General features: G+C 47.4%; 1 protein-coding gene across 3 annotated transcripts in view; it reads left to right on the top strand.

Annotated features, from left to right (window-relative positions):
• The window catches only part of GRIP2 (glutamate receptor interacting protein 2), a 294,431-nt gene extending 273,653 nt beyond the window's left edge, over positions 1-20,778 (top strand). For 2 of the 3 annotated variants that reach the window (XM_052777590.1, XM_052777591.1), the window contains exons 18-24: positions 1,443-1,582; positions 3,880-4,056; positions 7,165-7,318; positions 10,276-10,396; positions 13,966-14,202; positions 15,966-16,112; positions 18,604-20,777. In XM_052777590.1, the coding sequence (XP_052633550.1) occupies positions 1,443-1,582; positions 3,880-4,056; positions 7,165-7,318; positions 10,276-10,396; positions 13,966-14,202; positions 15,966-16,112; positions 18,604-18,801 (1,174 nt within the window). In that variant the 3' untranslated portion in view covers positions 18,802-20,777. Of the gene's footprint in view, positions 1-1,442; positions 1,583-3,879; positions 4,057-7,164; positions 7,319-10,275; positions 10,397-13,965; positions 14,203-15,965; positions 16,113-18,603 lie in introns of all 3 variants that reach the window. The other variant, XM_052777589.1, reaches the window with a different exon arrangement.
• Positions 20,779-24,877: the final 4,099 nt, after the last annotated feature.

Raw genomic sequence — 24,877 nt, 5'->3', positions numbered from 1 at the left:
GAGCTCCTGCCTTGGCAGCCAGCTCTGGCGATGGACACGTCCCGTCCTTGTCCTGCCTGCTCTTCCCGGAGCTGCAGCAAACACCGGGAGAGGTAAAGTGAGCCCCTGTCTGTGGGCAGACACAGAGGAGAAGGATGGAGGATGTCGTGGTTTAACCCCAGCCAGCAACTAAGCACCACGCAGCCGCTCACTCACCCCCCTCCCCACCCAGTGGGATGGGGGAGAAAATCGGGAAAAAGAAGCAAAACTCGTGGGTTGAGATAAGAACGGTTTAATAGAACAGAAAAGAAGAAACTAATAATGATAATAACACTAATAAAATGACAACAGCAATAATGAAAGGATTGGAATGTACAAATGATGTGCAGTGCAATTGCTCACCACCCGCCGACCGACACCCAGCCAGTCCCCGAGCGGCGATTCCCCGCCCCCACCTCCCAGTTCCTATACTAGATGGGACGTCCCATGGTATGGAATACCCCGTTGGCCAGTTTGGGTCAGGTGCCCTGGCTGTGTCCTGTGCCAACTCCTTGTGCCCCTCCAGCTTTCTCGCTGGCTGGGCATGAGGAGCTGAAAAATCCTTGACTTTAGTCTAAACACTACTGAGCAACAACTGAAAACATCAGTGTGTTACCAACATTCTTCGCATACTGAACTCAAAACATAGCACTGTACCAGCTACTAGGAAGACAGTTAACTCTATCCCAGCTGAAACTAGGACAGAGGAGAAGGGGGAGAATTGCTGTGACTTCTTAGTTTGTTCCTGGCTGTTGCTGAAGCCTGAGGATTTATTTGGCTGAGAGCAGAAGCCAGTGCTGGAATGTGGCTGTGCAATAAAACACAGTAACCTCTTCTAGAGCACTGGTCCTGATGGAGAAAGTCACAGTGGTGTAGCCATGTAGGGGTGAGCTTTAAACATATCATGAGCTGATCTGCAACTGGTTCAGCTTATGCTTACACACACGACCTGTGTCTGTTGGGCCATTTTGGTTTTGTATTTTTTTTCAGCAGGTTTCTAGGTTTGTCTCATCCTTTCTTTCCGTCAGTGTGAACATGCCCTTCAGTTCCATGTGTGACGACTGGTGGACATCACACACTGGAAATGCGTGTGCTTTTAATATGTAGATCCCCTTGCTTTGAAGAGTTTTGACTGTAAGTTGGTCTGCAGTCCCAGTTACCAAGGGGCCTGGGATCCGAGGAGTGCCTATGTTCTTGTACTTACTTATATGTATAAGCACAGGTGGAAGATGAGGGGATGACCCAGATTCCTGGCAGTGGTGATGAAGAGGAAATCACGGGTATACAGCGTAGCAAGGGGAAACCAAGACGTATTTGAAAGTGCTGAGAGTTAATACGCTCTTGCTTCAAGCGACAACTTAATGGCCTGTCTCACAGAGGCAAATTGCTTCTCTGAAGTTTCTAACAGTGCCTTTTCTCTCCAGAACTGGAGCCATCCACATCGGTGACCGGATATTAGCGATTAATAACGTGAGCCTCAAGGGCAAACCGCTGAGCGAAGCCATTCACCTGCTGCAGATGGCAGGAGAGACGGTCACTCTGAAGATCAAGAAGCAGACAGAGAGTGAGTTGGGGAGACTGGTTTGGAGTGGGAGGGCAAAGGTGTGCCCCAGCAGGGAGCCCGGGTGATGGAGTAAGTAATGCTGCGGGTTTTCCTTCATGTGCTGTGGAAGGTGAGATGAGGCAGTGTGGTCAGGGGCATGGCTGGGGACAGAGGGAAAAGGAGGTGTTTTTTGAACTTCTGACTCACAGATGAAAAAAAAAAAGGCAACCCAGGGGCTCTCCGTGGAACTGGGAAGAGATAAGACAGCAGGTTTATTGGCGATAATTTTTTTTTCAGATTGACACCTTGTGTCATTGGTGCCATTCCCTGTCTGTTTGGGTGTTTCACACAGAAGTGGAGCAGAAGTTGCTTTTAAAAGTAGAAGAGTGCAGGGCTTTTTTAAAATATAACACCCCAAAATGAGCAAGGGGACTCTGAGCTGATAGAACCCATGAAAAAAACCCCACCACCTTTAATTCAACTTTCTGAAAGTGATTGGCAATAAATCTTTTATGCCCCTTTTCCTGGCTTGGGGTCCTAAGGTCTACCTTCACTCTAGAAATCCCCTTCTCATTTCCCTGCCAAGCTCCCTGTGGCTTTGATGCTGCTCTTCTTAGCAGAGCAGAAGCTTACTTAATACAGGCAGGCCACTTTTTGGGGGGACAGAGGAGGGATTGGTGAAACTAAGGAACATGCAAACTTTTCTCCCCAACTGCGTAATCACAGCCAGAGGCTTTTTAATCAAGTTCAGAAAGTAGTGGGTGCATTCTGGCTGCATTTCTGTCTCTCCCCACACCCCGTATTTTCTGTCTTTTTTTGTGTCATGCTTCTGCAGTCTCTAGATTTAGCTGGACCTACCCAGCCAATGGCCCACAGTGCTGTGGGAATTAGAAGAAATCAAGTGATAAAGCTCTTCCAAGCAAGTGTGGCCCATGGCATCTCTATCCTGCATCTGAAAAAGTAGCATCACTCTCAAACATAGCACTTCTGTAGACATCAAAGCAGTTTGCAAATGTGTGGCAATCCACCTATTTTACAAATACAGGAAGCCCAGGCAGGGACTGGGGACTTAGCAAGTAGAGGTATAACTGGGGAATTAATTCCTCTTCAAGAAACACCAGTCTCGTTCCCTGCAGCCAAGTGTCTTGATCCTTGGTCTGAAATACTCATTTTCCTGCTGCTGACACTTAGCATTGTCACAGCCACTCGCTGAAATAATTGACATGCAAGTGCCAGTTGGAGACTTGTTAATCATTCTGAGAATGAAGCAGGTGTAATTGAAATTTCAAGGTAATCTTGAGTTAATCATAGTAAGCAATCTTCTGAATGCTTGGAAAATAGGGACTTTCAGGACTCTGGGCTTTGTTTCATAAAATAATCTGTCCTCATTGACAAATGCAGACTTTCAGAGGGCTTTTTATCCCAGCCTCTGCGAGTCAGAGATCCAGGGTGTGGATGGCTAACAGGATATCTAATCAACGAGGACTTCAAAATATTCGGTACAAAGAAATGCTTGTGCTGAGAAGCCATTCCTTGCATAGCTTTTGCCTGAAAGGGAAATTGATATAATGATAATAAGGGCCTATTATTACTAAAATAATGAAAGGGAAGGTCTGAGCTTCATCATCCACATTCAGCTTTCCATTTTCCAATCACTAATCAGGGGAAATTCAGCCTCAAAATACCAGGCCCAGGAATTCCACCGTTGTCATGAGACTGCATGGGAGACTCTGGAGAGGTGGTGATTAGCCTTGAATTGGTACGAGGTTGTACAATCTTGGAAGGGGGCTATAACTTCAGCTGCGGTAGTTTGGGACCAGGTTGCATTGTCATTGGAATCTCATTAAAACATCTGCTTGTAACAGAAAGTTTGCAGCCAGCACCCTGACCAGTTGCTGCTCTGAGTAAAAAGCAGGTCCTTTGAGACCAGAGGAGCTACAGGCTATTGCTTGCAGAGGCCAACACTTCTCTGGACGGGGCTGTTTGGAGGAAGCTTCCAAAGGCACAAGAAGATGCACCTGTGAAGTGAGATTAGGTCCCAACTCTCTCATATTTGTGAATCCTCAAATCCCCATGGTTGCTCCTTGTATTCCATGTGCTAAAAATTCAGAAAGGTATTTTCTCTTGATTCAGCTTGAGCCAGGAGTACTGCATTAGATTCTTTCAACTGCATTGCACAGGCTTTTCTTAGCTACTTTTGAAGAGCTAAAGAGGTGCTTCAAAAGACTTGCAGTACCTGGGCTTGCTCCCATGTCAGCATAAGCCTTTCCCTGAGGCTTGCTCTTTGTGCCTGCTAAAGCAGCATGTTCTGGTTTCAGAATCCTATCCCAAGAAGTCGGGGAGTATAAACGAAGTGAGTGACCCAGAAGATGAACTGACTGACTCCCAGAAAACTAGCAAGCTGTCTGAGATATACTCCACCACAATTCCTAGCGTGGACAGTGCTATGGAATCCTGGGATGGCTCTGGCATTGATGCCGGGTATGGAAGCCAAGGTAAGCCAGGGTTGTCTTTTCTTAGGGGTCTCTGGGCCAAGGTGAAGATAGGCAGAGCCTCCGAACCTGTCTGGAGACTGAACATGAGCTGAAGCCTGTGGTCTGACCACATTTGCATGGCTTCTCGCTTCCAGCAAGGAACAAAATGTATTTTAAAATGCACTCATGTGGTGCTCTGAGTTGTTGTATCTGTTTTAGGTTTTTATTGGCACATTTCTTCTGGCTTACATGGCATCATACTGTTCACAGCATTTTCAAAACCATTACAGCACTTTATAATTCACATAATCAGAGGAAGTATTCACTGGCCATATATCTTACAGAGTATTTGGTCCATAGCTCACTTTTAATTCTCCAGAGAGGCCATGTAGGACATATTAATCCTCTTCAGGATGTTTTAAAATCCACAAGAATGTCTTGTGACTAGAAGCACTCGCTTAACAAAATAATTAAGGTAATACTACAAGAAAGTATCTCTAACTCTCCAGTGAGCGATCAGATGAACACATGTCTTTGAGGCCAGGTTTATTCAGCTGCGGCTTCTGGCAGACATATGGAATTGGGATGGAGGATGCTCTAGTCATGGGAATAGATTTTTACTTGGAGAAAAGCACTGGAAAATAGTTATTCCAGTTCAGATTTAGTGACGTAAGCTAGTATTAGCCCATGTTGAAACAAAACAAAATTCTGAATCACCTCCGCAAAAGGAAATTGGTGAAAAGACTGCTGTCCGGAACAGAATGTCAAAACAGGGAGGGATGCTGCAGGAGCGCTGTTGCAAAGCACCTTCAATGTGCTGAGCAAGGTGCGTGCCTGTGCTCACTGCGCTCTGACTTGGCAAAGTTCAAAGGACAGCACCGCGCAGGTGTCTTCCACCAAGCCTGCGTCTTCCTTCAGCCTCCGTTGGTCTGAAGTCTTAATTTGGGAGTGCAATTGGGACTGGAGGCTTTGTTAAGGAGGAATCCCCTGGCCTTCATAATGCTGCAATCCTTCTCCATCTAATTGAATGTTAACACAAGTTGGACACTGGATTTAGCAAAGTGATTGCTTTTACCGGTAAATTGAGAACGAGTAATTGAGCACAGAGCCCCGGGGAGCGGGGCTGATGCCAAGTTGCCCAACATCCACAGACTGCAGCTTTGCTTCAGGGGCTCTCTCCTCATCCCTGGTAATTGCATTTGGCTGCATGGTGGTGTGCTGGTGCTGGCTGGGAAGAGGGATGCTGGAGGGTAGGGAGAAGGACACGCAGGGTCGCCCAAGGGATGGGCAGGGAAGGCAGGATGCAGGGAGACCTGGGACACACAGAGCCCGGAGACTGGGCTTTACACCCCAAATGGAGAACTGTAGATTGGGCTCTGCAGCCTTGTAGGTTTTAGGTTCATCCACAGCTTTTGGAAACCGCTCAAGGAAGGGTTTGGGCAAGGGAGCTGTGCTGGGCCTGGTGGGAACATGCCACCAGGTGGCTCTGAATCCCAGGGATCCAGCCCATCTGCCTGGAAGGAGGAGGTGAAACCCGTGGCACCCAAGTGACAGCTCTGCACACAGACCCCGGCAGTCCCCGGTCCCCTGCGGCCAGCCCAAACCTGCTGCCCACCCGCTGCAGGGACCTGCATCCAGGGAACTTGTTCTGCTCTGGCAGGCAGTGAATGCTCCTGACTGCTGTAAGATATTGGCAAGCGCTTTTCTAGGGCTCTCTCCAGAGCAGTCTAACCTTTAAAAACACACAGAGGAAACACTCAGCTAAGTGAAATAACAGGCCTTGGCATTTTCAAAGAAAGTGCTGGCGTTGTCTTTGGGTATTTCCAGTGCCCTTAGCTGTTTGGGAGGTCAAGTCTCCCTTAATTGTGTGTTTCTCCATTACCTCTTCCTGTTCGCTTGGCACAGTGTGTGATGGAAGCATAAGATGTTTCTTGGAAAGGCTGTGAGGATTTGGATTTCTCCGAAACATTGAACGGGCAGCAGGAGGTGGGCAGGGGACTTGGGAGATTTATTTCCACTGCAGATGGCACTGACACTGCTGAGGAATGCTCTGTTTTGGAAGGTTTCTGTCCAGGCAGCTCCTCCTGAGACCTGGGGATCTTATGACTTGGTAGTGATGGATTTACATCTCTGGAGTAAGACGCTGCAGTACAGAAAAGTCCATGGGGGCAGACGTAGCAAAACTTGTCTGATTTCATCCTAACAGTCTATATTGATCTCCTATCAAATGTGATACAGATGAGCCTTCCCTTCTCTCAAGCCAGCAGAGTTTTTCCTCCTGTCCTTGCCTTTCACACACATCTCTGAAGGAGTTTTCTGTACCTGCACCAGCTGATCCTGAAGGCATGGGAGGGCTCTGCTGGCTGCAAGAACTGGCTGGCAGCTCTCGGGATCAGAGCTGCCTCTTCCTCATTTACCACTGCTGAGTACACTGGAGCTGGTGACTGCCCCCAGGTACCCTCAGCACCATTACACTTGTTGAAGGGAGAATGTTGCTTCTGGCTGCTCTGGATGCAGTTTCTTTGCTGCTGTCCTATATCCTATTACCTCTTTCATGCTATCCATTAAGTCCTGAAGACAGTTGACAATCTAAATGAAGATTTTATTTTTTTCCTAATAGAAATTAGGCCTCCAAATCTTTCAAAACAAATGGAGTTGGGCACGCTGAGGGAAGCTTGCCAGCATCTTCTCTTTACCCTTTGAAGGACTCGCTGTATTTAAAGGTGGCTGCTTTAACAGCACGATTTCTGTGGGGTTCAGTGTGGAAACAGAAGCCATTAATCAAGGTTGCAGCTGGCTGGAGGTGGGATCTGCATCTGTGGGTGTATGTAGTCCCATGTCTGTGGATCCCAGACCCACACCACAAAACTGCTCAGCAGTGGGGGAGCAAAGGAGAAATGGGGCACCTTATGACAAGATCCTGAGAAGCTGCTTTGGTTAAAGCAAGAAGAGATGGGAAGAACAACCCCTTTTGGATGACTGAGATGGAAGCAATATGCAATCCATACAGCCTCAGGTTTGGGATTTGGGGAAGGAGGCTCTCCTGGCTCAGCATGACTTATTCCATTTGGGTTTTCTGACCAGGTATTACCCTCTCTCTCTCTCTCCACCCCCTCTTGCCTTCCCTAGGTACGTACATACCTCAGGCTGCGGGCATAGCCCTCCATCCACATGAATGGAGACACAGCAGGCAAAAGACTAGCACCCCTCCAGGGGACCCCAGAAAAAACTACCCCTACATGGATGGAAGCTTCAGTGAAGATGACTGGGACAAGCCCAGCAGGTACGAAGGGGTGGGAGGAGGCAGGGACGTGTGTCTGCAGATGTGGGTGTCACTGCGTAGGGACAAGGGGACATGGGAATGTGATGGAGCGGCCAGCGATGTCCCCATCTCGGCATCGGGCAGCCATGGGGAGGGGTGCTGGGGTGGAGACCTGCTCTGTTGAACCCCTTCCACATTGCCAGGTTACCCTGGATGTAGCTGTGACACCTCTGCCATGGCCAGGTGACGTTTGTGTCTGGAGTTAACGCGGTCTCAGCTGCATGGACCACAGGTTCTTACCACATCTCATACTCCTGCCATGTAAAGGCTGCAGTATTTTCATAGTTCAGGTATAATAAATAGATATGGTCAGGGCTATACTTGCATGTCTTGGCCAGACTTTTTCGAGTGAGGATGCAGCTTCACAACAGCTCAATGCCACGAAGCAAAAAAGGCCAACCAAAGCTCTTGGAGGACCAGTATGAGGTTGCATGTCCAAGTCAAAATCTCCCAAAGCTGTGGCTGGATGTCTCTCTCCACCACACTTTGGCCCTGCTAACAGCACAAACAAAGCCATGCTGAGTGAACATGGTCAAGTTAATCCCGCGGCTCAGCCAGCGTGGGAGAAATCCTGCAACACCTCCTGAGCCCGTGGAGGAGGCTGCAGCTGCCTCTCGCTTCGGGTGAAAAATCCTGCTGGATCTGCCCTGGCCAGAGGCTGCCCCTCGCTGAGCCACACGTGGTGGAAAAGCCTTGTTGCTTCATAACTAACCCTCCCCTTGACATCCTCCAGAGTCCCTACAGTTGTGTGTGTCGTGTTGTTACTGTCGGTTCTTTTTTTTTCTTATTTTTTTCCTTAACTTTTGTTTGTCCAAACAAAACCCTTAGAACATCTCATGGCCATTTCCACCTATTTAAAGATGATCAAACTGGCAGGAAGGCTGGCAGCCGCGGAGACTTTGTTCTTGTTTTGCCTCTCAGCGAGAGCCAGCTCACGGAGGTCGTTGATCCCTTGTGGCCCTCCCAGCGAGGCCACCGACAGCTGAAGTTAGCAAATCTGAGCACTTGAAGACCCGCGTGTCCCTAATGAGGGCTCCAAGCCCTGATGTCAAAGTGCAAGTGAAATGGTTCATGCTGCTGAGCCCTTTTTATTAGGCAGAAAAACAAAATGTTTCTAACCCTGGCTGCCTTTAGCCTGGAAAAACCTGCTGACCCAGTGGTGTGGGAGCCTGTACTGATTCATCCGCGTCCTGGATGTGTTTGTTATATTGCTGAACTGAGAGGCAAGAAACTGGTAACTGGAAGGGACGTTTGCCTCTTTGGGAACCTGGCAGCAGAGGAAGGAAATGAGTAAGGGGAAAGAATTGAAAATTCCTTTTGGGGGGCAATTTTGGTTTGTTTTTATAAAGTCTTGCTGGGTGTTTTTTTGACCTTTCTGCCTGGTGTAAAGGCTACTGTCCTTTAAAAGCTGATGAAAGGTAGGGGGTGAATTTAAAATACAATAAGTCATGTCAGATACTGCTGTCTCCAGGCAGGCCATGATCCCACAAGGAGCAAAAGCGTGTGTGTGTGAGTTTATACCTGCTACAGACTCCCATTTAAACCAGTGGATGAAAAGCAAAGCGTGTGCTAAAGACTTTGCAGTTAATAGAGTTCTGGAAAAAGCTCTATTAATAGCCCAAGGGGTCATTATATATTTAATGGAGGCCAACCTCTCTTTGACGTGTACTCAAGTAAAATGTTTTGCCTTTGCTAAGTGGCTCTGGTGGATGACCATCCCTTCCCATCTGTGGTGCTGGTGACCATTAAGCCATGCAAAATGTGCCAGATGTTGCAGAGGTGGAACCTCATCCATGCAGCTCCTGATAAGATGCATTAGGGCTGCTCTAATGTCACTGTTCCCTTGGGGCCTCTCCCCATGACACATTAGTGGGTTTATCATGACCTTGATTTAACACCGCAGAGAGTTTCCTTCAAGAGGCTCCTGTTAAGCTGAGCACTGACGGTCTGCCTTTTGCACAGAGTCTGGTGTTCAAGAAGCAGTGTCCAGTGTCACCTGCTTCTCTGGCTTGTTCAGAGGACTTCAGCATGTTTAATTGCGATTTGCTTTAGAAGTCCGAGAATTGACCCTGGCTTGTGGTCAGACATAAGAGATGCTGAAACTGCCAAGGTGGGAAATTGCAGAACCTCCAGCAACACACACATGGTGTTCACGTTAACATGTGTTTGTACCAGCTTGAGAGAGGTTCTTTCTATCCTTACTCTCCGTTGTAGACAGAACTGGTGGCAATCTTTACACTGCTGTAAGTGCCGTGACTGGTACATAGGAAAAAAAAAGAGACCTCCTGAAAGTAACAGCTCAGTTCCCTGGCCATCCCAAAGCAAATGAAACTCGGTTTGTATGGGTTATACATGACACTGTCGATATTGCTGGCTGTAGTGTGTGTTTGCTTGTCCAGCCCAGGGCAATCATTTTTATATACATCTTTGCATTTTTTACTCTCATAGAGACCTAATGTATTTATCATTTTCTCACCATGTCTGTTACCCTCTGTGTTTTTCTCTCTCTTCTCAGGTGTTCTGTGTCTCAGATCTGAGCTCTATCCCATCAGCCTTTGTACTAACAGTCTCTGAGGCTCCTGGTTTACCCATAATGCATCCTTTTTTCTTTCACTTCTCTATTTCACCAAAACGTCTTCCTAAACCTACAATCTTCCTACAGGCACTTTTTAATTTACCCTTTGAACTTTGACATTACTACACCAACTTAATTCTTCCTTTGAAGGACACTTGCCCCGTTAGTAAATGCATGGAGGTCTCGTATTCGGACTCTTGTATGAAAAGTTCATATTGTTTGCTTTTGTATATGAAGACTCTTCAAGTCTCTGCTTTTACTGGTGAGACACTTGCTGTAGCCTTGCGGCTTTCATCCCGCTGCAGAAGAGTGCTGACAATGTTTGGTTCCTACGTTACAACAGATACCCCAACCGCCAAAATGGCCTTGAGACCACTCACGAGGATAGTTTTTGGCGTGTTTTTGGAGAAGCTTTGGAGGATTTGGAAACATGCGGCCAGTCTGAACTTTTGAGGGAGATTGAGGTAAATCACTTTCTGAACTTGCTGCTGATCTGACTGTTTTGCTCTTGCCGTAAATGTCAGACTGTTTCCCCAGATTTGTTCATTGCCCATAGCATCCCTGTGCTGCCAACGGTGTGAAGAAGGGTTTAAGTTTAATCCGTGTCAGTGTTTGTGCTAATGAGTGACTGTGTCTCATTAGGCAGTTGCTTGTGTGCACTTTTTCCCCAAGCTGATGACTTACCCACCAGGAGCTCCACGCTCTTTTTGCAAACTGTTGCTGGCCAACAATATTCACATGGCTGTTGGCAAACCTTCCCTGTCAAATGGTAAACCCTCTTCTTGGAAAGATATTGTCTGTCCAAAGCACTTAAAGGCCAACCAAAAGGAGCCCCCCAAAACCCCATTGGGACTGAAGACTTGGCTTACTTCAAATATAGACAGGCCCAACATATATCTTGCATTCAGCTGCTACTCTGCCGGAAACTGTTTCAGTGAAATAGGTAATTGGAAGCTTTTCAGCCAGCCTTCCCCATGGAAAAATCTGAGAAAGTAATTGCTTCCTGCAGAAATAAAGGTGTTTCCTCTCTTCACAAACCACTTTCTCTTTTCTTTATCCAAAATGCTTTGGAGGTCATGTTATTGTGTCCGGTTATAGGATGAGGAGCCTGGATTTCTAAGCTGTGGGATGCAAATAAAGGCCTCCCTCGAGACTGTCGAGCAGTGGGAAGCAAACCTGCCCGGCAGGATGGGCCCCGTGCTGCTCCCCTCCCCGATTCAGCTCCCGCAGCCCAAAAGAAAGAGCGGGACCCCGTGAGCTCATCTGTCCCCTTGCCTTCTGGGTGCAGAGGACCAGGGAGAGCTCACTGGGTCATGCCCTCCATCACCCGCAATGGGACTGGTTTTATGCACAATTGTATATTGCTTAGGCTTCAGACAAAAAAGGCACTTTCTGAATTAATTAATTGGAGGTGGAAAAGGAAAGTCCTGTTTTCGTCTATATGGTGACAAGGGACTTACTAATTGTTCTTTCCTCCTTGATCCTTAGCAACTGTAAATGGGGGAGGAAATCTCAATTAAATTTATTGTGCTGAAGCACGAAATGGTGTATTTATTATCTTAACTGCTTAAGAAAATGCTGACTTAAAAAAAACCCAACACACAAAACCCCAAACCCCCAGCCTCCCCAAACTACAACTTCTTCCCTTGATCACTTATTTCCTGGACCTGAATGTATTTAGAAATGAGCTTAGGCAGCCGCTGTCAACCTTTCTGAACTGTAGTTGACTGCTTAAGAGAAAGTATCCCTCTGAAATGATGCATAGATGTTTCTGTTCTGCACAATGGTTGGCATCTAAATGTAAAAGAAGGGATTTGTTGGACTACTGTGAAATGCTAGGACAGAGAAAATATCTTTCTGCCCAATCCTTTTCCTTTTCCAGGGATCCATGGGGCAGAGACGTGTGGGCTTTTGATTCATGCTGTTTTAAGGGATTGAAACTTTGACAGTTATAGCAATGCTTTATAAATTTAAAGAAACTTTACAAAAAGCTGAGCACCTTTAGGGTTTTGGTGTATTTAACACATTTCTAGAATATTTTGGAAAGTTCTGGGGAGAAAAGGAAAGTGCTGTGTTTTTAGCAGAAGTCTGATGGGTTTCAACTCTCCTTTTATCAAATCCAAAGTACCACTGATCTGTTCCTTCCTCTCCGTGTGCCCATTGTTCCTGAGGCATGGTGTAGGATGTGCAGTGCTCTCTGGGGCTTTTGCTGTATTGCAGGTTTCTAAGACTCAGCTCCTGACCTCCTATGATTTTATGACAGTCACAGATTTTTTTTTTTTTTTAATTTTTTTGAAGATTTGACCCTTCATGCTCCACATTTGAAAAAGAATAAGACTCATGCAAGATGACCCAGGATAGCCTGGAAACAGGTTCACACACAGTAGCAATCCATTTCCAGACTATGGGGTATGGGTAGAAACAGGCTTTTTCCAGTATGTCTAGAGGAGCATGTGTCCCTGCTTTGCTCTGAGGGCAGCCAAGACACGGAGAAAAATAATGTGGGACAGCTACAGGCTGGAGAAGTCCAGAATTGTCCTTTCTGCTGCTTGCACTTAACCCAAAGCACCTAGCAAATTGCTTATGATGCTGCAAGGAGTATTTAAATACCTTGAAGATAGGAAGGAGTTGAATGCTGTTGGGTACTGGCCGGTTAAGGTATTTGCAGTGCATGCGGGAGGACAGTAGCACAACGTGCACAGACCTTTCTGTTCTCCTCACTGGCTCTGCAGTGCTGGTGTTGGTACAGCATGGCACAGTGTCCTGGGGGGTGTTGAAGCTGCCCGAGGTCAGTGAACAAAAGTACCCTGGTTGGCCGTACCTCTGTTTGTTAATCTGCGTTTCAAGTATGTGGTAAGTCAATGTCCTTCCAGCATGTAGCAGGTATTTGAGTTTTGTCCAAACTCAAGCTGATTAAGTCATTTTTGTGTGAAGACCTTAAAAGTGCAAAGCTAAAAGGTTTTCTGTATTTTATCTGTCCCTATTTTGGATAATGTGGGTAGTGCTGGCATTTTCATACTACCACCAGAATTTGCTTTATCTGCCTTTGTTCCAGCTTGGAGTGAAGAGCTGGAGGGCCTTGATTAGAGATTTAGTCAGATGATATTTCCCCCGTGCACAGGAGCAGTTGCTCTTTGACTTGCCATGTTTAGCGTTGCAGAATTTTGCTATCTGCTCCCTACGTTTCCTTTTCTTTCTTCTGCCTTTTGACATTTAATGGGACTGCAGACCCTTGGAGCCTGAACTTTGAAACGACAGTTTTCATTACGCCATTTAAATGGACTCTGTGACCTGGAGCCAGTTGAGGTTCCACAGACTGGATTCTTGACTCCTTTGTTAGCTTTGATCAATGTAATCTCGTTAGTGAAAAGCATTGCCAAATAGAATAGAATCTACTTAGGGGCATCTTTTAATGTATGCTATCAAGGATGACCAGGCTTAAATACTACTTAATTTCATATTTTTAACTCAGTTTTGCTCAGTGACAGCTCCCATTTACTGACAGATAAAATCCTAATTTCTCTGCTGAATTGGCCTCAGTGGAGTCCAAGGTATTGACTTCCCTGGGCCATTGCCAGCGCTGTGCAATGCTGGTGGTGAGCTGCAGCCTGCAGGGGTAGGCTGGAGAGCCAGGCAGGCACTGCTTCCTCTGGGACCCCCCCTGAGATGGGGATGTTCATCCTTCTTGACTACCAAGAAGGTTCCTGCACAAGATATGAGGTCTGCCTGGCCCTGTTTGTGTAGAAGGGGTCATCAAAAAGTAAGGAGACGCTTCACAAATGCTTCCTTCTGAGGTAAAGCTCCATGTTGGGGTGGAGGTGGAGACCACCCAGCAGGTCAGCGATATACCTGGCAGCAGGCTCCTGAGGTCTGAAAATGGCTTTTATAGCTAACTGAAAGAGCTTCTTGGTACTTATTTTCTGATCAGTGAGAACAATGGTGCCCCCCGTTGTTGTCTGTGCCACTTTTGCTGCCCGTGGTCCCTCTCTTCCTGCTGCTGGCTCAGCAGTGACTTTGTGCCCTTGCCCTGCAGGCATCCATCATGACAGGGAGCGTGCACAACCTGGGCCTAGAAGGCAGCAAGCTGCTCCTGGACTCCGTCAACCCATCGGGACTGAGCCCATTGAGGAAAGCTAACTCCAGCTGTGATGACGGACAGACGGAGGGCAGCAGCTCCCCTGCCAAGAAGAACGAGAGGAACCTGGACATGAAGAAGATTGAGAAGGAGATGCAGGAAATCATGTCCCCTACCCCCCTCGAGTTTCACAAGGTCTGTGTTGCCAAAGGTTGGTCTGGCTGTGGCACAGCAGTACCTCGATGGTTAAAGCTGTAGAAGCTTTGCAACCTTGTAGAAAATCTCCTTTGTTCAGAGGGCCCCTCCCAGAAAATGTTCCTTGTTAAAGCTGGCCCCCACCAAGGTCTGCAGCAAAGGTTGCCAGAGGGTCAGATTAAGATGAAGGGGCCTCTTCAGAAGAATAACAGGGTTTAGCTGCCATGCTTCAGCAGGGTTCAAACCTGTGCTTTGCTGTTTCCCTTTATTATATGAGATTTCCAGGTCCTTGTGTTCTGGAGTTCGTTAATTGGTGCTACAGATACAAGCGAGAGAGCTCAAAGTACGGCCCTGTGGAGACCCACTAACCCTTTTCCAGTGGCACGCTCCATTCATTAGGCCACTTTTCGTATAAAAAATAACTTACAATAACTTAAAAATAACTTGCTTTCCCTCCCCTTCCACTCCACCCCCAGTCTTTCCTGAAGGGGTGCAAATGGTGGGACTTCAGCAATGGGATACTTGTTTGAATTCAGTACCCAGCTGAATGTAGCCAGTTTAAGCATGGTGCAAGGCAACGGTAATTAGAAGAAATAATTAACTGTAGAAGCTGCTGATGCAGAATGCAAGCAGGGAAGGGAGCTGGAGAGGTTTCAAAAAATTTGATTGCCTTTTTCTTTCCTAGTGTGACTTTAGAACGAAACCTGCAGTTATGGTAGCTGGAAAAAACAGCTTTTTCATGTTTGATCTGCTCTTGCCCTTCAGGGCATGGCAAATGTGTCTTTAAATAAAACTCCTTTGTACCTGCAGGAGGAGAGCTGTGTAATTAGGCATGTAACAGGGTGACTCCTCATTCTGCTGGAGCATCTGGTGTTGGCTGCGTTTGGAGATGCGGTTGAGGCCAGGTGGGCTGCTCCTCTGCATCCTCCTGGGCACTGTCCTTCCCAAGGACCGCACGTCCATGAGGCTTACCCAGCCAAGAGCACAGTGATGGAATTAGAGCCTTACGGTAGAGATGCACTCCCAGTTCATAGGAGGCAAAGGGAGATTTTGGTGGTGTTGGGGAATCAGTTGTCCCTGGCTCCCAGTGTTATCCTGTGGCAAGATACGCTTTCAGCAGTGCGCTCCTCCTTTAGATGAGGCCCAAGTGTGATGTGCTGAAGGGAAGGGCGATGAGGTTACCCATTTCTTGTCCTCAGTACGTCAGCACTTATTGACATGAATTTTCTGAAAAGAACTTGTGAATAATACGGAGAAGTTTAGATGTTCCTGCTGAGTGATGTATTAAAAATGAGCTGTCTTCACATTTGACACACTACATTGAAAATTCCCTGTGAACATGTTGATTTTTCACGTACTGGTCTGGCATACACAGAGGATGCATAGCGTAACCTGGGCCAGGGAAGGCGATGCTGCATTATTAACACTTGCTTTGTTTCTTTTCGGGTGAAATACCACAGCTGTCTGTATGACACTGCTTGCGTTTCCTTCCACATCCAAGGGAGAGAGACTGTCGTGTGGCTGGTTATATGCTGGTCACCAAAGCGCTTCTCCATGCGATCTACCTAAGATGATGGTGTCTGGTAAATAAGGCTCAATCTGTATTGGCTGCCCAGGCTAAGAAAATTCTGCCCAGGAGACCCAGAGCAGAATTGCTGTAGGTCTGCACACATTACCTATGTTATTCCTATCCTGCCAACCTTGTACATCTCCTCCTTCCTCTGCTGTATTAAAACATGTGTTTTCTGTTTCTGTCCCTCCAGATGACACTCCACAAAGACCCAGAGAGCGAAGACTTTGGATTCAGTGTGTCGGATGGCCTGTTAGAAAAAGGTGTCTATGTAAATATGGTCCGTCCGGATGGGCCAGCAGATCAGTGTGGCCTCAAGCCATATGACAGAGTGCTTCAGGTAATAAATGCAAAATGCAGTTCTGGAGGCTGGGACGGAGTGAATGAGTGGCTGAGAGGAAGAGAGAAGTGAGACCCATCCATGGCAGCACTAACTTTAATGAAAGGTAATAGTTAGCCAACTAGGTGAGCTCTTAGCCACCGAGCACTCAATGAGACCTGTGTTTTATAATGAGAAATCACTAGGCAGTACCCCCAGGGGTACCCCTAGGTTATGCCTATTCCAGGACACAGCCTGTCCCGGCACTGGCCTTTTTGAGCTTGGGCAGCTCAAAACAACCAAAAAGCTGTGTTGCTTCCTCTCCTCACCCTCAGTCCTTTTCCTATCATGTCAGAGGGTGATTTTTGGATGAACTAGACTGTGTTGACCAACCAATATGTGTTCCTGTGAAGCCTCACGTGGAGTTAAGTAGTGTTCATGAAGTTCTGTGCATGCCTTTGACAACTAAAAGAGTTTTCTAGGAAACACATCCTTCAAGCAAAGTGTTTTTCATGGATATTTTTCTTTGAAAGATACTTGATCTGAAATAGCTGATGCAGAAACAGAATAAAAACTCGGGTCAAAAGCACAGTCTGTAATAAATGTGACCTGGGCATATAGGACTACCAGAGGGACAGTAAGAGCGTGGTGAGTTTTTGAGATTGGAGAGGAGCTTTATATGGATTTTAGCCTTGGGGCAACTCGAACAGCAACGGTGAGGAAGTGCAACCCCAATGGAAAAATTGCCACCATTTGGAAATGCAGATATTGTGACCATATTTGGAAACACTCAGAAAGATGTTTAGTTTTACTAATTTCTAGGCAGGGGTTGTTAGCAGTAGGATGAAAGCCAATATATTATGTACATCAGGTAACTGGAGAACTGGCAGCGCTGTGGGGAACCTTGTTTAAGCTTGTTATGGTCTCCAGCCAGTTGGCTGCTATACAATTATTCCTTCTCGGCTTCAAATAAAAGATGGTGCAAGAATGAACAAGAAGCTAATTAGGCTCTGGGCTGCCTTTCTGTTGAATGTTGGATGTGTCGCTTTTTGTGAGTGCCAAGTGCTCTGGGAGGTGTGCCCAAAATCCTAAACAGAGCAGCGTGGAGACTTTCAACACCCCCCTCCCACACGCTGCACTGCACGGCTTATACCTACGAGAAGACAAGGCAATTGCCATCGCGTTGACATGTGGAGTTGTGAATGAGGGATTGTAGACCTGGTACAGGCAACTCCCATCAAGAAGTACAGAGATGCATTGCTGAGGATGCTTCACCCTGCTGCTGATTGTGGGCATGATGATGTGCCTGAAGACCAGTGAAACACCTTGTCCCTGCTGTAACAGACCCTCTGCCTCTTGGCTGGATGGATTAGCCGGAGCGCAGCATTGCACTAATGGCACTTCTGCACTGGAACTGCCTGGCTGGCGTAGAGCAAAGGCAGAGCAAGCTCATGGCTTATCTCTCCTTGTCCACGTGTGGTCTAGAAATTGTCCTTAGTTACTATGCTGTAAGGAGCAGTATTGGGGTCAATCGTGTGGACGCCAGCTAGGGCAGGGGGACACTGCTACCGTCACAGAGCCCAGCTCCGTGAGCATGCAATAATGCTGGGAAAGGGTTTTGGATGAAAGGGTTGCATGGACTCATCCAGCCCTTACCCAGAGAAGGAAGCAACGCCTGGCCCCAGGGGTTATGTTTGCTCCAAAGGTGGGTGGGAAATTCCTTTCTCCATTCCTTGCTTCCCCTCCCCGTGCCGTTTGCCAGCCCTCTCCATCCCGGAGCTGTTATGGCACCAGGCCCAGGTGCTCTGGTAGCTGTAGGCAAGAGAGCTGGGGTGGTTCTTGCAGGTGACCCAGCCTGGAAATGTGCTTGAAGGTCTGCAAGAGACAGTAGTACAAGTGCTTTCACTGCTGAATCCTGCAGAGAGAATTTGCAGCCGCCTTCTGAGCCCACCTGAAATGCATACAGACTCCTCTGAAATGAAGGATGTAAATGGGGAGAGGGGAAGCAGAAACTGTTCAGTATAGTCTCAATTTACTGCTGGCTGAGCTGGAAAATGGTTGGCAGAAGCCTCAGGGTCTGAGCTGTATTTGTTTTCTAGGCGCTGAATACCCCGCATCACAAGTTTAAGGCCAATAAAAGCCATGATGGCAAAAAAGTCATGGAAACCGGCAACCTTTCTCCTACAGGCTTGAACTGGAGAACTGGTTTTGAGCCCTGCAGTGTTTAATACTTGTCATACTGCCCCAGACACCGGGTCAGGGTTTATGCCCGATCCAGACTTTTTTTCCCCCTTCCTCTACCAGTTATTGCACCATTTTTCAGCTAAGCAAGGATGTGCTCAGCCTGAAGGAGTGCCCCCGCTCTGCTCTGCTGTGAACCTGGAATCAGGGACCCCCGAGAGTTGTGTGTTTTCACAGGTGTGGGTTTAGCACCAACCTTGCATTTTCTGACTAATAAATATGGTCTTTCTGTTGTTCCTCCCCATGGCACATCCTAAATCCATCCCGGCAGGTAAACCGCATCCGAACGAGAGACTTTGACTGCTGTCTGGCTGTTCCCCTGATTTCGGAGGCTGGAGAAAAGCTGGACCTGGTGATTAGCCGGAACCCCTTGGCACTGGCTGCCAACGCTCCCCCGGAGGGGAACAGAGAGCTGCCGGCGCAGGTGGCCCGCGGCGCCGAGGTCAAGGCGAGCGTCCAGACGCTCTGAGCAGCAGGAGCAGAGCAGATGGTGCCCGGGGCCTCTGCTGAGCCGTTGCGGTATTTGGGGTGTTTTTCCTGGTTTTTGCACTGGCATTTGTAAACGCTGTGTGTACCATAACCTGCAAGTGGGGAGGTGGGTCTTCAGTGAGCCTGTAGACCACCGAATGTTGCTGGGAAGGTCAGTGCTGGATGCGCATCTCGGGCCGTGGGCAGCGCCGGTGATGGGGCGAGCTGCCAACGGGAGGAAGGAGCATCCGCAGCCATCCCCCGTGGCAGGGCATCCCCTGGCACCCCAGCCGTCGGGGTGCGCAGGGTCCTGCCTCCGACATCCTCCTCAGCCTGAAGGCCTTGGCCATCTTATAAACACACATGGTGCTATTATGTTTCTTGTTTGCTTGGTTAATCGCATACAGCAAGACTGAAACACTTTTCCTTTTCTGTTGTGCCCAGCTCCATCCTTTAAACACTCCTGATAAATCAATTTCCACAGCTCCTTGCACTCCTGGTGCAGGACTGTGGAGAGCCCTGTTTAAAAGACATTTCAAAACATGCTTGAGAGTGGCTAGATGCAATTCTTGTTCAAAAATTGGCATTTGCAGATGCCTCCTGCCAGCCCTGTCCGCAGTCCCCGCCAGGGCTGACTTGCCCTGCGGTGGGATGAGGCACCTTGTCTCGCCATCGATTCCTGTGATCGATGTGGTTACCTGTGCTGGAGTAGTTATTTCAGAGCAGAAGTACCCAAGGCTAAAGGCCTTGAATACCTGCCCAAATCCCCAGCCACCTTGTTTGTCTGGGCTTTATGGAGATCTCTTGCTTGCAAACCCGTCCTGTGCCCGCAAGTAAATAGCAGAATAGTGATCTTCCCAGGGCTGTCCCTGATGTTTTGAATTAATAAAACCTTGTTGTCTCCCGTCAGGCAGTGGCATGAGAAGCCCTTTGTTAGATGGAGGTTGTGTCCCCTGTGTCCTGCATGGGCTGGGTGGTGTGTGTGCCCATGCGGGTTCGGCTGCTCGCCCCCCGTCCGCCCACCTTCGCCTGTCGCTGGCCTCTCCGTGGCTTTGCAAGCATGATGCCCTGTGGTCGGTCCCCTCCCTCGCGACAGCCTCTAGCCCTGTGGGGAAGAGGGGCTGTGATGTTTGCATTGGTTTCCTCATCTGCCTGCCACGTTTCACGTATTAGCACTTTATGATGATGTTCGTGTCCCGGTGGTGGCGTGAGCCTGGCGTCGCGTTCCGCGGGAAGGCTCGGGCTTGGCGGAGACGAGGAGCTCGCTCGGTCAGACACCGCATCCCCGGTGCCCGCCGCCCCCATTTCCCACTCACCCTTTTGGTTCCTCCATCACCGCCGGTGTGCCGGTGGTGCGCGTAGGGCGTGGGATGGGTGTACAGCACGTGTTCGTTGCTTTGCTGAGCCAGGACTCGTCCCCCCGCCCCGTGTGTCCCTGAGCCACTTTGTGACTCTGTCCCTCCGTGATAGCACAATGTATCAGGGTGTTTCTTCCAGACGCGTGCCCGGCCCCATCCAGCTATTTGTCGTTGTAGCCATTTTCTCTTCGAGTATGCAATATCCCATACCATTGCTGCCACAACTAGATAATGTGCCATAATTGATACTGTGGAGCATTGACAGTGCAGCCGAAAGTGTTTTTATATGCAATATTCTGAGCAGTGGAAGCTCACTGGGGCTTCTCATAGGTTTTTAATGAAGACTTTTATTAAAGGATTTAAAAAAAAAAAAGGAAGAAAAACTTGGTCCTTGTATCCCTTCCTATGCATTTTGAATGATATGAAGATGAAATGCATTACTTAAATGTGTATTTTTATCCATATATTAGAGTGTATTCCTTGTAAAGTATTTTTATATGCTAATTTTCTTATGTATCTATGAAAGCACAATATTTAAAAGTACAGCATTTCAAAGAATATTTTAGTCCTGTTTTGGACCTATTTGTAAATCTCTGTATTTAAATGGGATTGCAATGACTTTGACTTTTTTTTTAATTAAATAAAAGCAAATGAAATGCGTTTGTTTTCGTTCATGTCTCTTTTTGCTGGAGGACAACAATGAGGCAAGACCCTGCTTCCAGTCCTTTTTTAACATGCCAGAGGACCCCCAGTTAGGAGACACCTTGAAGGGCAAGGGGGAGGGCACGCAGGGGGGTTTGCTGGTGGGGACACTGCTTGTAGGGCTACCAGGGTAGGGCTGGGGTTGTCCCTTGCCACTGTCCGGCAGCAGGACTTGGGTCGCTTCCCTCCCTGTGGACATGGAGGCAATTTTGCTGTAGCTCTTAGCGATAAGATCTGGAGATGCTTGTGCATGTGGTTACAGCATCGCTTGCAGCTTCACTTGGCCACACTGGAAATCTTGTTGGGTTTAAACCTGGGCTGCTTCATGACAAAACACTGATGCAGCAAAGCACGTGGTGGCCAAGATGTGGCCGTGGCAGATATTTGCAAAGCTATGGTTAATCCCTGGGCATGGGTTAGGAAATCACTGGAGGATGATGTGCTGGCAGGAGGTGTCCTGTCTGGTGCCCAGCACCCTGCAGCAATAATGGGTGCCTTGGGGAGCCACACTGTGGTAGCCAAATTATCCCACCTCTGAAACCAGCCATCCAAAGAGACGACTGCCGCTAACCCGGAACGTAGTTCCTTGTGTCCCTATGTTGAAGATTTCTTCCCTTTGCTCTTACAAAGGGGTTTGGGGCACCGCTACGCTCCCAGCGTGGGCAGCGCAGGCTGGGATGCTCCCTGGATAAGGCCATAGGGAATCTCTGCTCACTGGCAAGGAAAGGGTGAGCTGGGTTTTGCAACCCTTCGTGGCCAAGTGGGTAATGCAGGAGTTTTCGGAGGCTGAGCATGGTATGGAAATGCTCCTGGTTAGACCTGGGGAATCATTGCCACATAAACAAGCCTTATCTGCCATCTCTGGCCGCCCTCCTGGGGCGCAGACTTCAGAACAAAGCCCTTCACGTGTTTGGCACCGGAGACTTGCCAAAGCCACGCAGAGCCAACCGAGGCGCTGGGGCGATGGCTGGTTTAACGAGTGCCTGTGCAACGTGACCGATGGGGTTTCGGTGCGTATACCAGGTAAAAGGTTAGCACGGTGCTGCTCCCCTGGTATGCGCTGCCAGTCACCTCGTTGGGCAGCGTGTCCTCCCACTAAATGTCAGCTTGCTGGTGGACCTTGGATGAAGGAGCCAGGTGCAGCCATGGCAGGTGACGGCCACCCGTGGCAAGTAGATGAAACCCTTTGGTGGCAGCTCGTGTGACACTTAGTGGCTTTTTAAATTATTTGTTTATTCATTTTATTTTAACCTGAGACACGTTGCAGTTGCTGGCTGTGCTGGTATCAAGCTGCTCAGCCTAGGCATTGCGGGCTTTGCCAATGGGAGGAGAAATCCCTGACAAAGTCCTTGAATTGCACTCGGCAAAATAACCAACTAAGTCAAAACCCCCCAAATAAAGACAGCTGTGGGGCTAATCCTGGGCACGGGGCGCTGGAGCCTCAGCAGTGATCAGGGCCTGATGCACGAATGCTTTACTTCTCACAAATAGTAGCCATGTACATGTTGGTTTTTTCCTTTCCCTACCTCAGATCAGGACTTACTTAAGGAAAGGCCTCTCTGGTTTAACCTTCATCTGTTTGACTGAACAGGCCATCAGCGAGCCTGAAAAGACAAGTCCCATACACCAGGAAGAAAAATGTTGGTTTGTTGGGGGTTTTTTGGTTTTTGAGGGTTTTTTTTTCTTTCTTTTTCTTCCTATTGGGCTTTTCTAATGTATTTGAACCTCCACGGTAGTGGTGCTATGCAGCCAGGATGGTACAGACAGCAGCAGGCAATGCTGTGGGATGGGCTGAGTTGGGGCAGCTCAGCCCAATGGCAATTCATAAAGCTGCAATTGTCTCCCTGTGCCCCTGTGAAGGGGCCAAGGAAAGCTGGTGTCTGCAGGGACAATCTTGTGAGGACGTCAACACTCTACTTCCAAAGAAAGAAAAGAAAAAAGAGAAAAAATGAAGAGGGGAAAAAAAAAAAAAGAAAAAGGTGACTTTCTCATGGTCTTGTAAGACTCAACACATGCCCAACTGCACTTGATGAAGAGTTGGTCCGGTGAAAACAAAGCACCAATGAAGTAAGGCCATAGGCTGGGCAAGACTGAAATGATGTGGGTTGGGACCAGCACTGACCCTTCTTCATGCTCAGCCAAAGTCATTGCTGAGGGACCCCCAAAAAAATCCCCAAACACCCACCAAACCGCTTTTGATGACCCAGGGATGCTTTAGCAAGTAGGCTGGGGGGTGCACAAGAAATTGGGAGGGGACACAGCTCTACCCCTCACCATATGACGGTGTGCTCAGTGATAAAACTGGGGAGGGTTGAGGTGGGTGAGGGCAGCCATTCCTCAGGGTCTGGCTGGGGATTGGTGGGTAAGTGGTGAGAAATTGTTTTCTTTTGCATCACTTGTTTCTCTTGGTTTTGTTTTTTCCTCTTTGTTGTGCGCTGCTTCCCCTCCCCCCCCTTTTTTTAATTATTAAACTGTCTGTATCCCAACCCATGAATTTTTGCACTTCTACCGTCCAATTCTCTTCCTGTCCCACTGGGTGAGGGGGTGAGTGAGCCGCTGTGTGGGGCTGAGCTGCCAACCAGGATGATACCGTGACAGACATAAAGTCAGAGAGTGAGCTGGGCCAAGCAGCTTAGTGAGCTGGGCTTATATGTGTATATATATATACACACACACATATATTAAAAAAAAAACCCAAACCAACAACCCCACAATAAATAATAGGTTTAAAGGAAGCATTGAGCTACTCCAAGACCAAAGAAAGCATCCAAGAGCATAGCTGGTTTATAAAGGAAAGTTTTATTTTCAGTTATAAGGTGATTACAAACTCATCTAAAAAAAGCAAAGATGACTTAAAAATATCCATATACATTTTATTTATCTAAAAAGCAAAACAGAAACTGCAAAATACAAACATTTACTGTATACACAAAGGCTAGGGTTTTTAGGATTAAATTACACTCCAGGATTTTTTCAAATACAAATATTCTGTTTTGGAACACACAAAAAATGTTTTAAAATGTTTTAAAAATATTTTAAAGGTGTTGTTTTTTTTTAAAAAAGTTCAGATGACATTTTTAAGGAGGCCATTGTTGCCGTTGCCTCCTCGCTGTATGTGCTACTCATCACATTACTGTAGTCACAGTTGCTAGGAATTTAAATAATAAAAAAACCACCACTGTTTTTTAGCCAAATACATCAAACAAGATGGACCACCTCTTATAACATGAAGTCCCTGGCAACGTTATCAGGTAACAATCACAACATTACACTGGAGAAAAACAACATCCTATTGAACAACGAGCACTTCAGAACAGTACTGGGATGCTGCAATGCTGAGAGACTGTAGCTGGTTTCCAGGACAGGAGCAGATGACAAACTAACTCAACTTGCCCCCTCAGGATTTTTTTTTTTTTTTCAGCCTCTCAACATGATTTTGCCACTGTTCTTTTTTTTTTCTTTATATATTGAAAAAAAAAAAATCAAATTTTTTTAACATCTCAACTGCAGAAGCAGATAGATTTAGAAACAATATGTCTCATGCTAACATGTACTATGCTACAGGACCAAAGCCTTCCCCCACATATGCACACACACAGAGCTCTTTAACATAATCAAGTTTCACTTTTTTTTTTAAACTATATTTTTCCCCATTATTTCTTTTGATTTCTCAAGTCAGGCCACGGTTTCCCTGTGCTACAACTGGGAAAGTGAGCAGCACCGCCCCACTGTGCACTGCAGAGCCAAACCATGGGGAGGAAGCCTCCAAAAACTCGCCCCTTTTAAAATTGTCTTTAATTTGCTTTACTGCTAAAGCTCAGGGCTGTGTAAAGCTTGTGGCTATTAAGTTCTGACACTTTTACTGTTTATTTCAAATTAGGACACAGCAGCAATACAAAAAGGCCGTGTCTGCTCTACCATTCAATAGCCCAGCAATACCAGCAGGGTCAGGCTCTTTTCCAGTTGCAAATCCTGTCACTAAAGTCTTCCACCTTGGATGGGGAGGGTAAAATTGCC

The sequence above is a fragment of the Harpia harpyja genome, chromosome Z (genome assembly GCF_026419915.1).
Source record: "Harpia harpyja isolate bHarHar1 chromosome Z, bHarHar1 primary haplotype, whole genome shotgun sequence".
Taxonomy (NCBI): domain Eukaryota; kingdom Metazoa; phylum Chordata; class Aves; order Accipitriformes; family Accipitridae; genus Harpia; species Harpia harpyja.
Note: the sequence above shows the minus strand (reverse complement) of the source record. Positions and strands in the feature narration are given on the sequence as shown.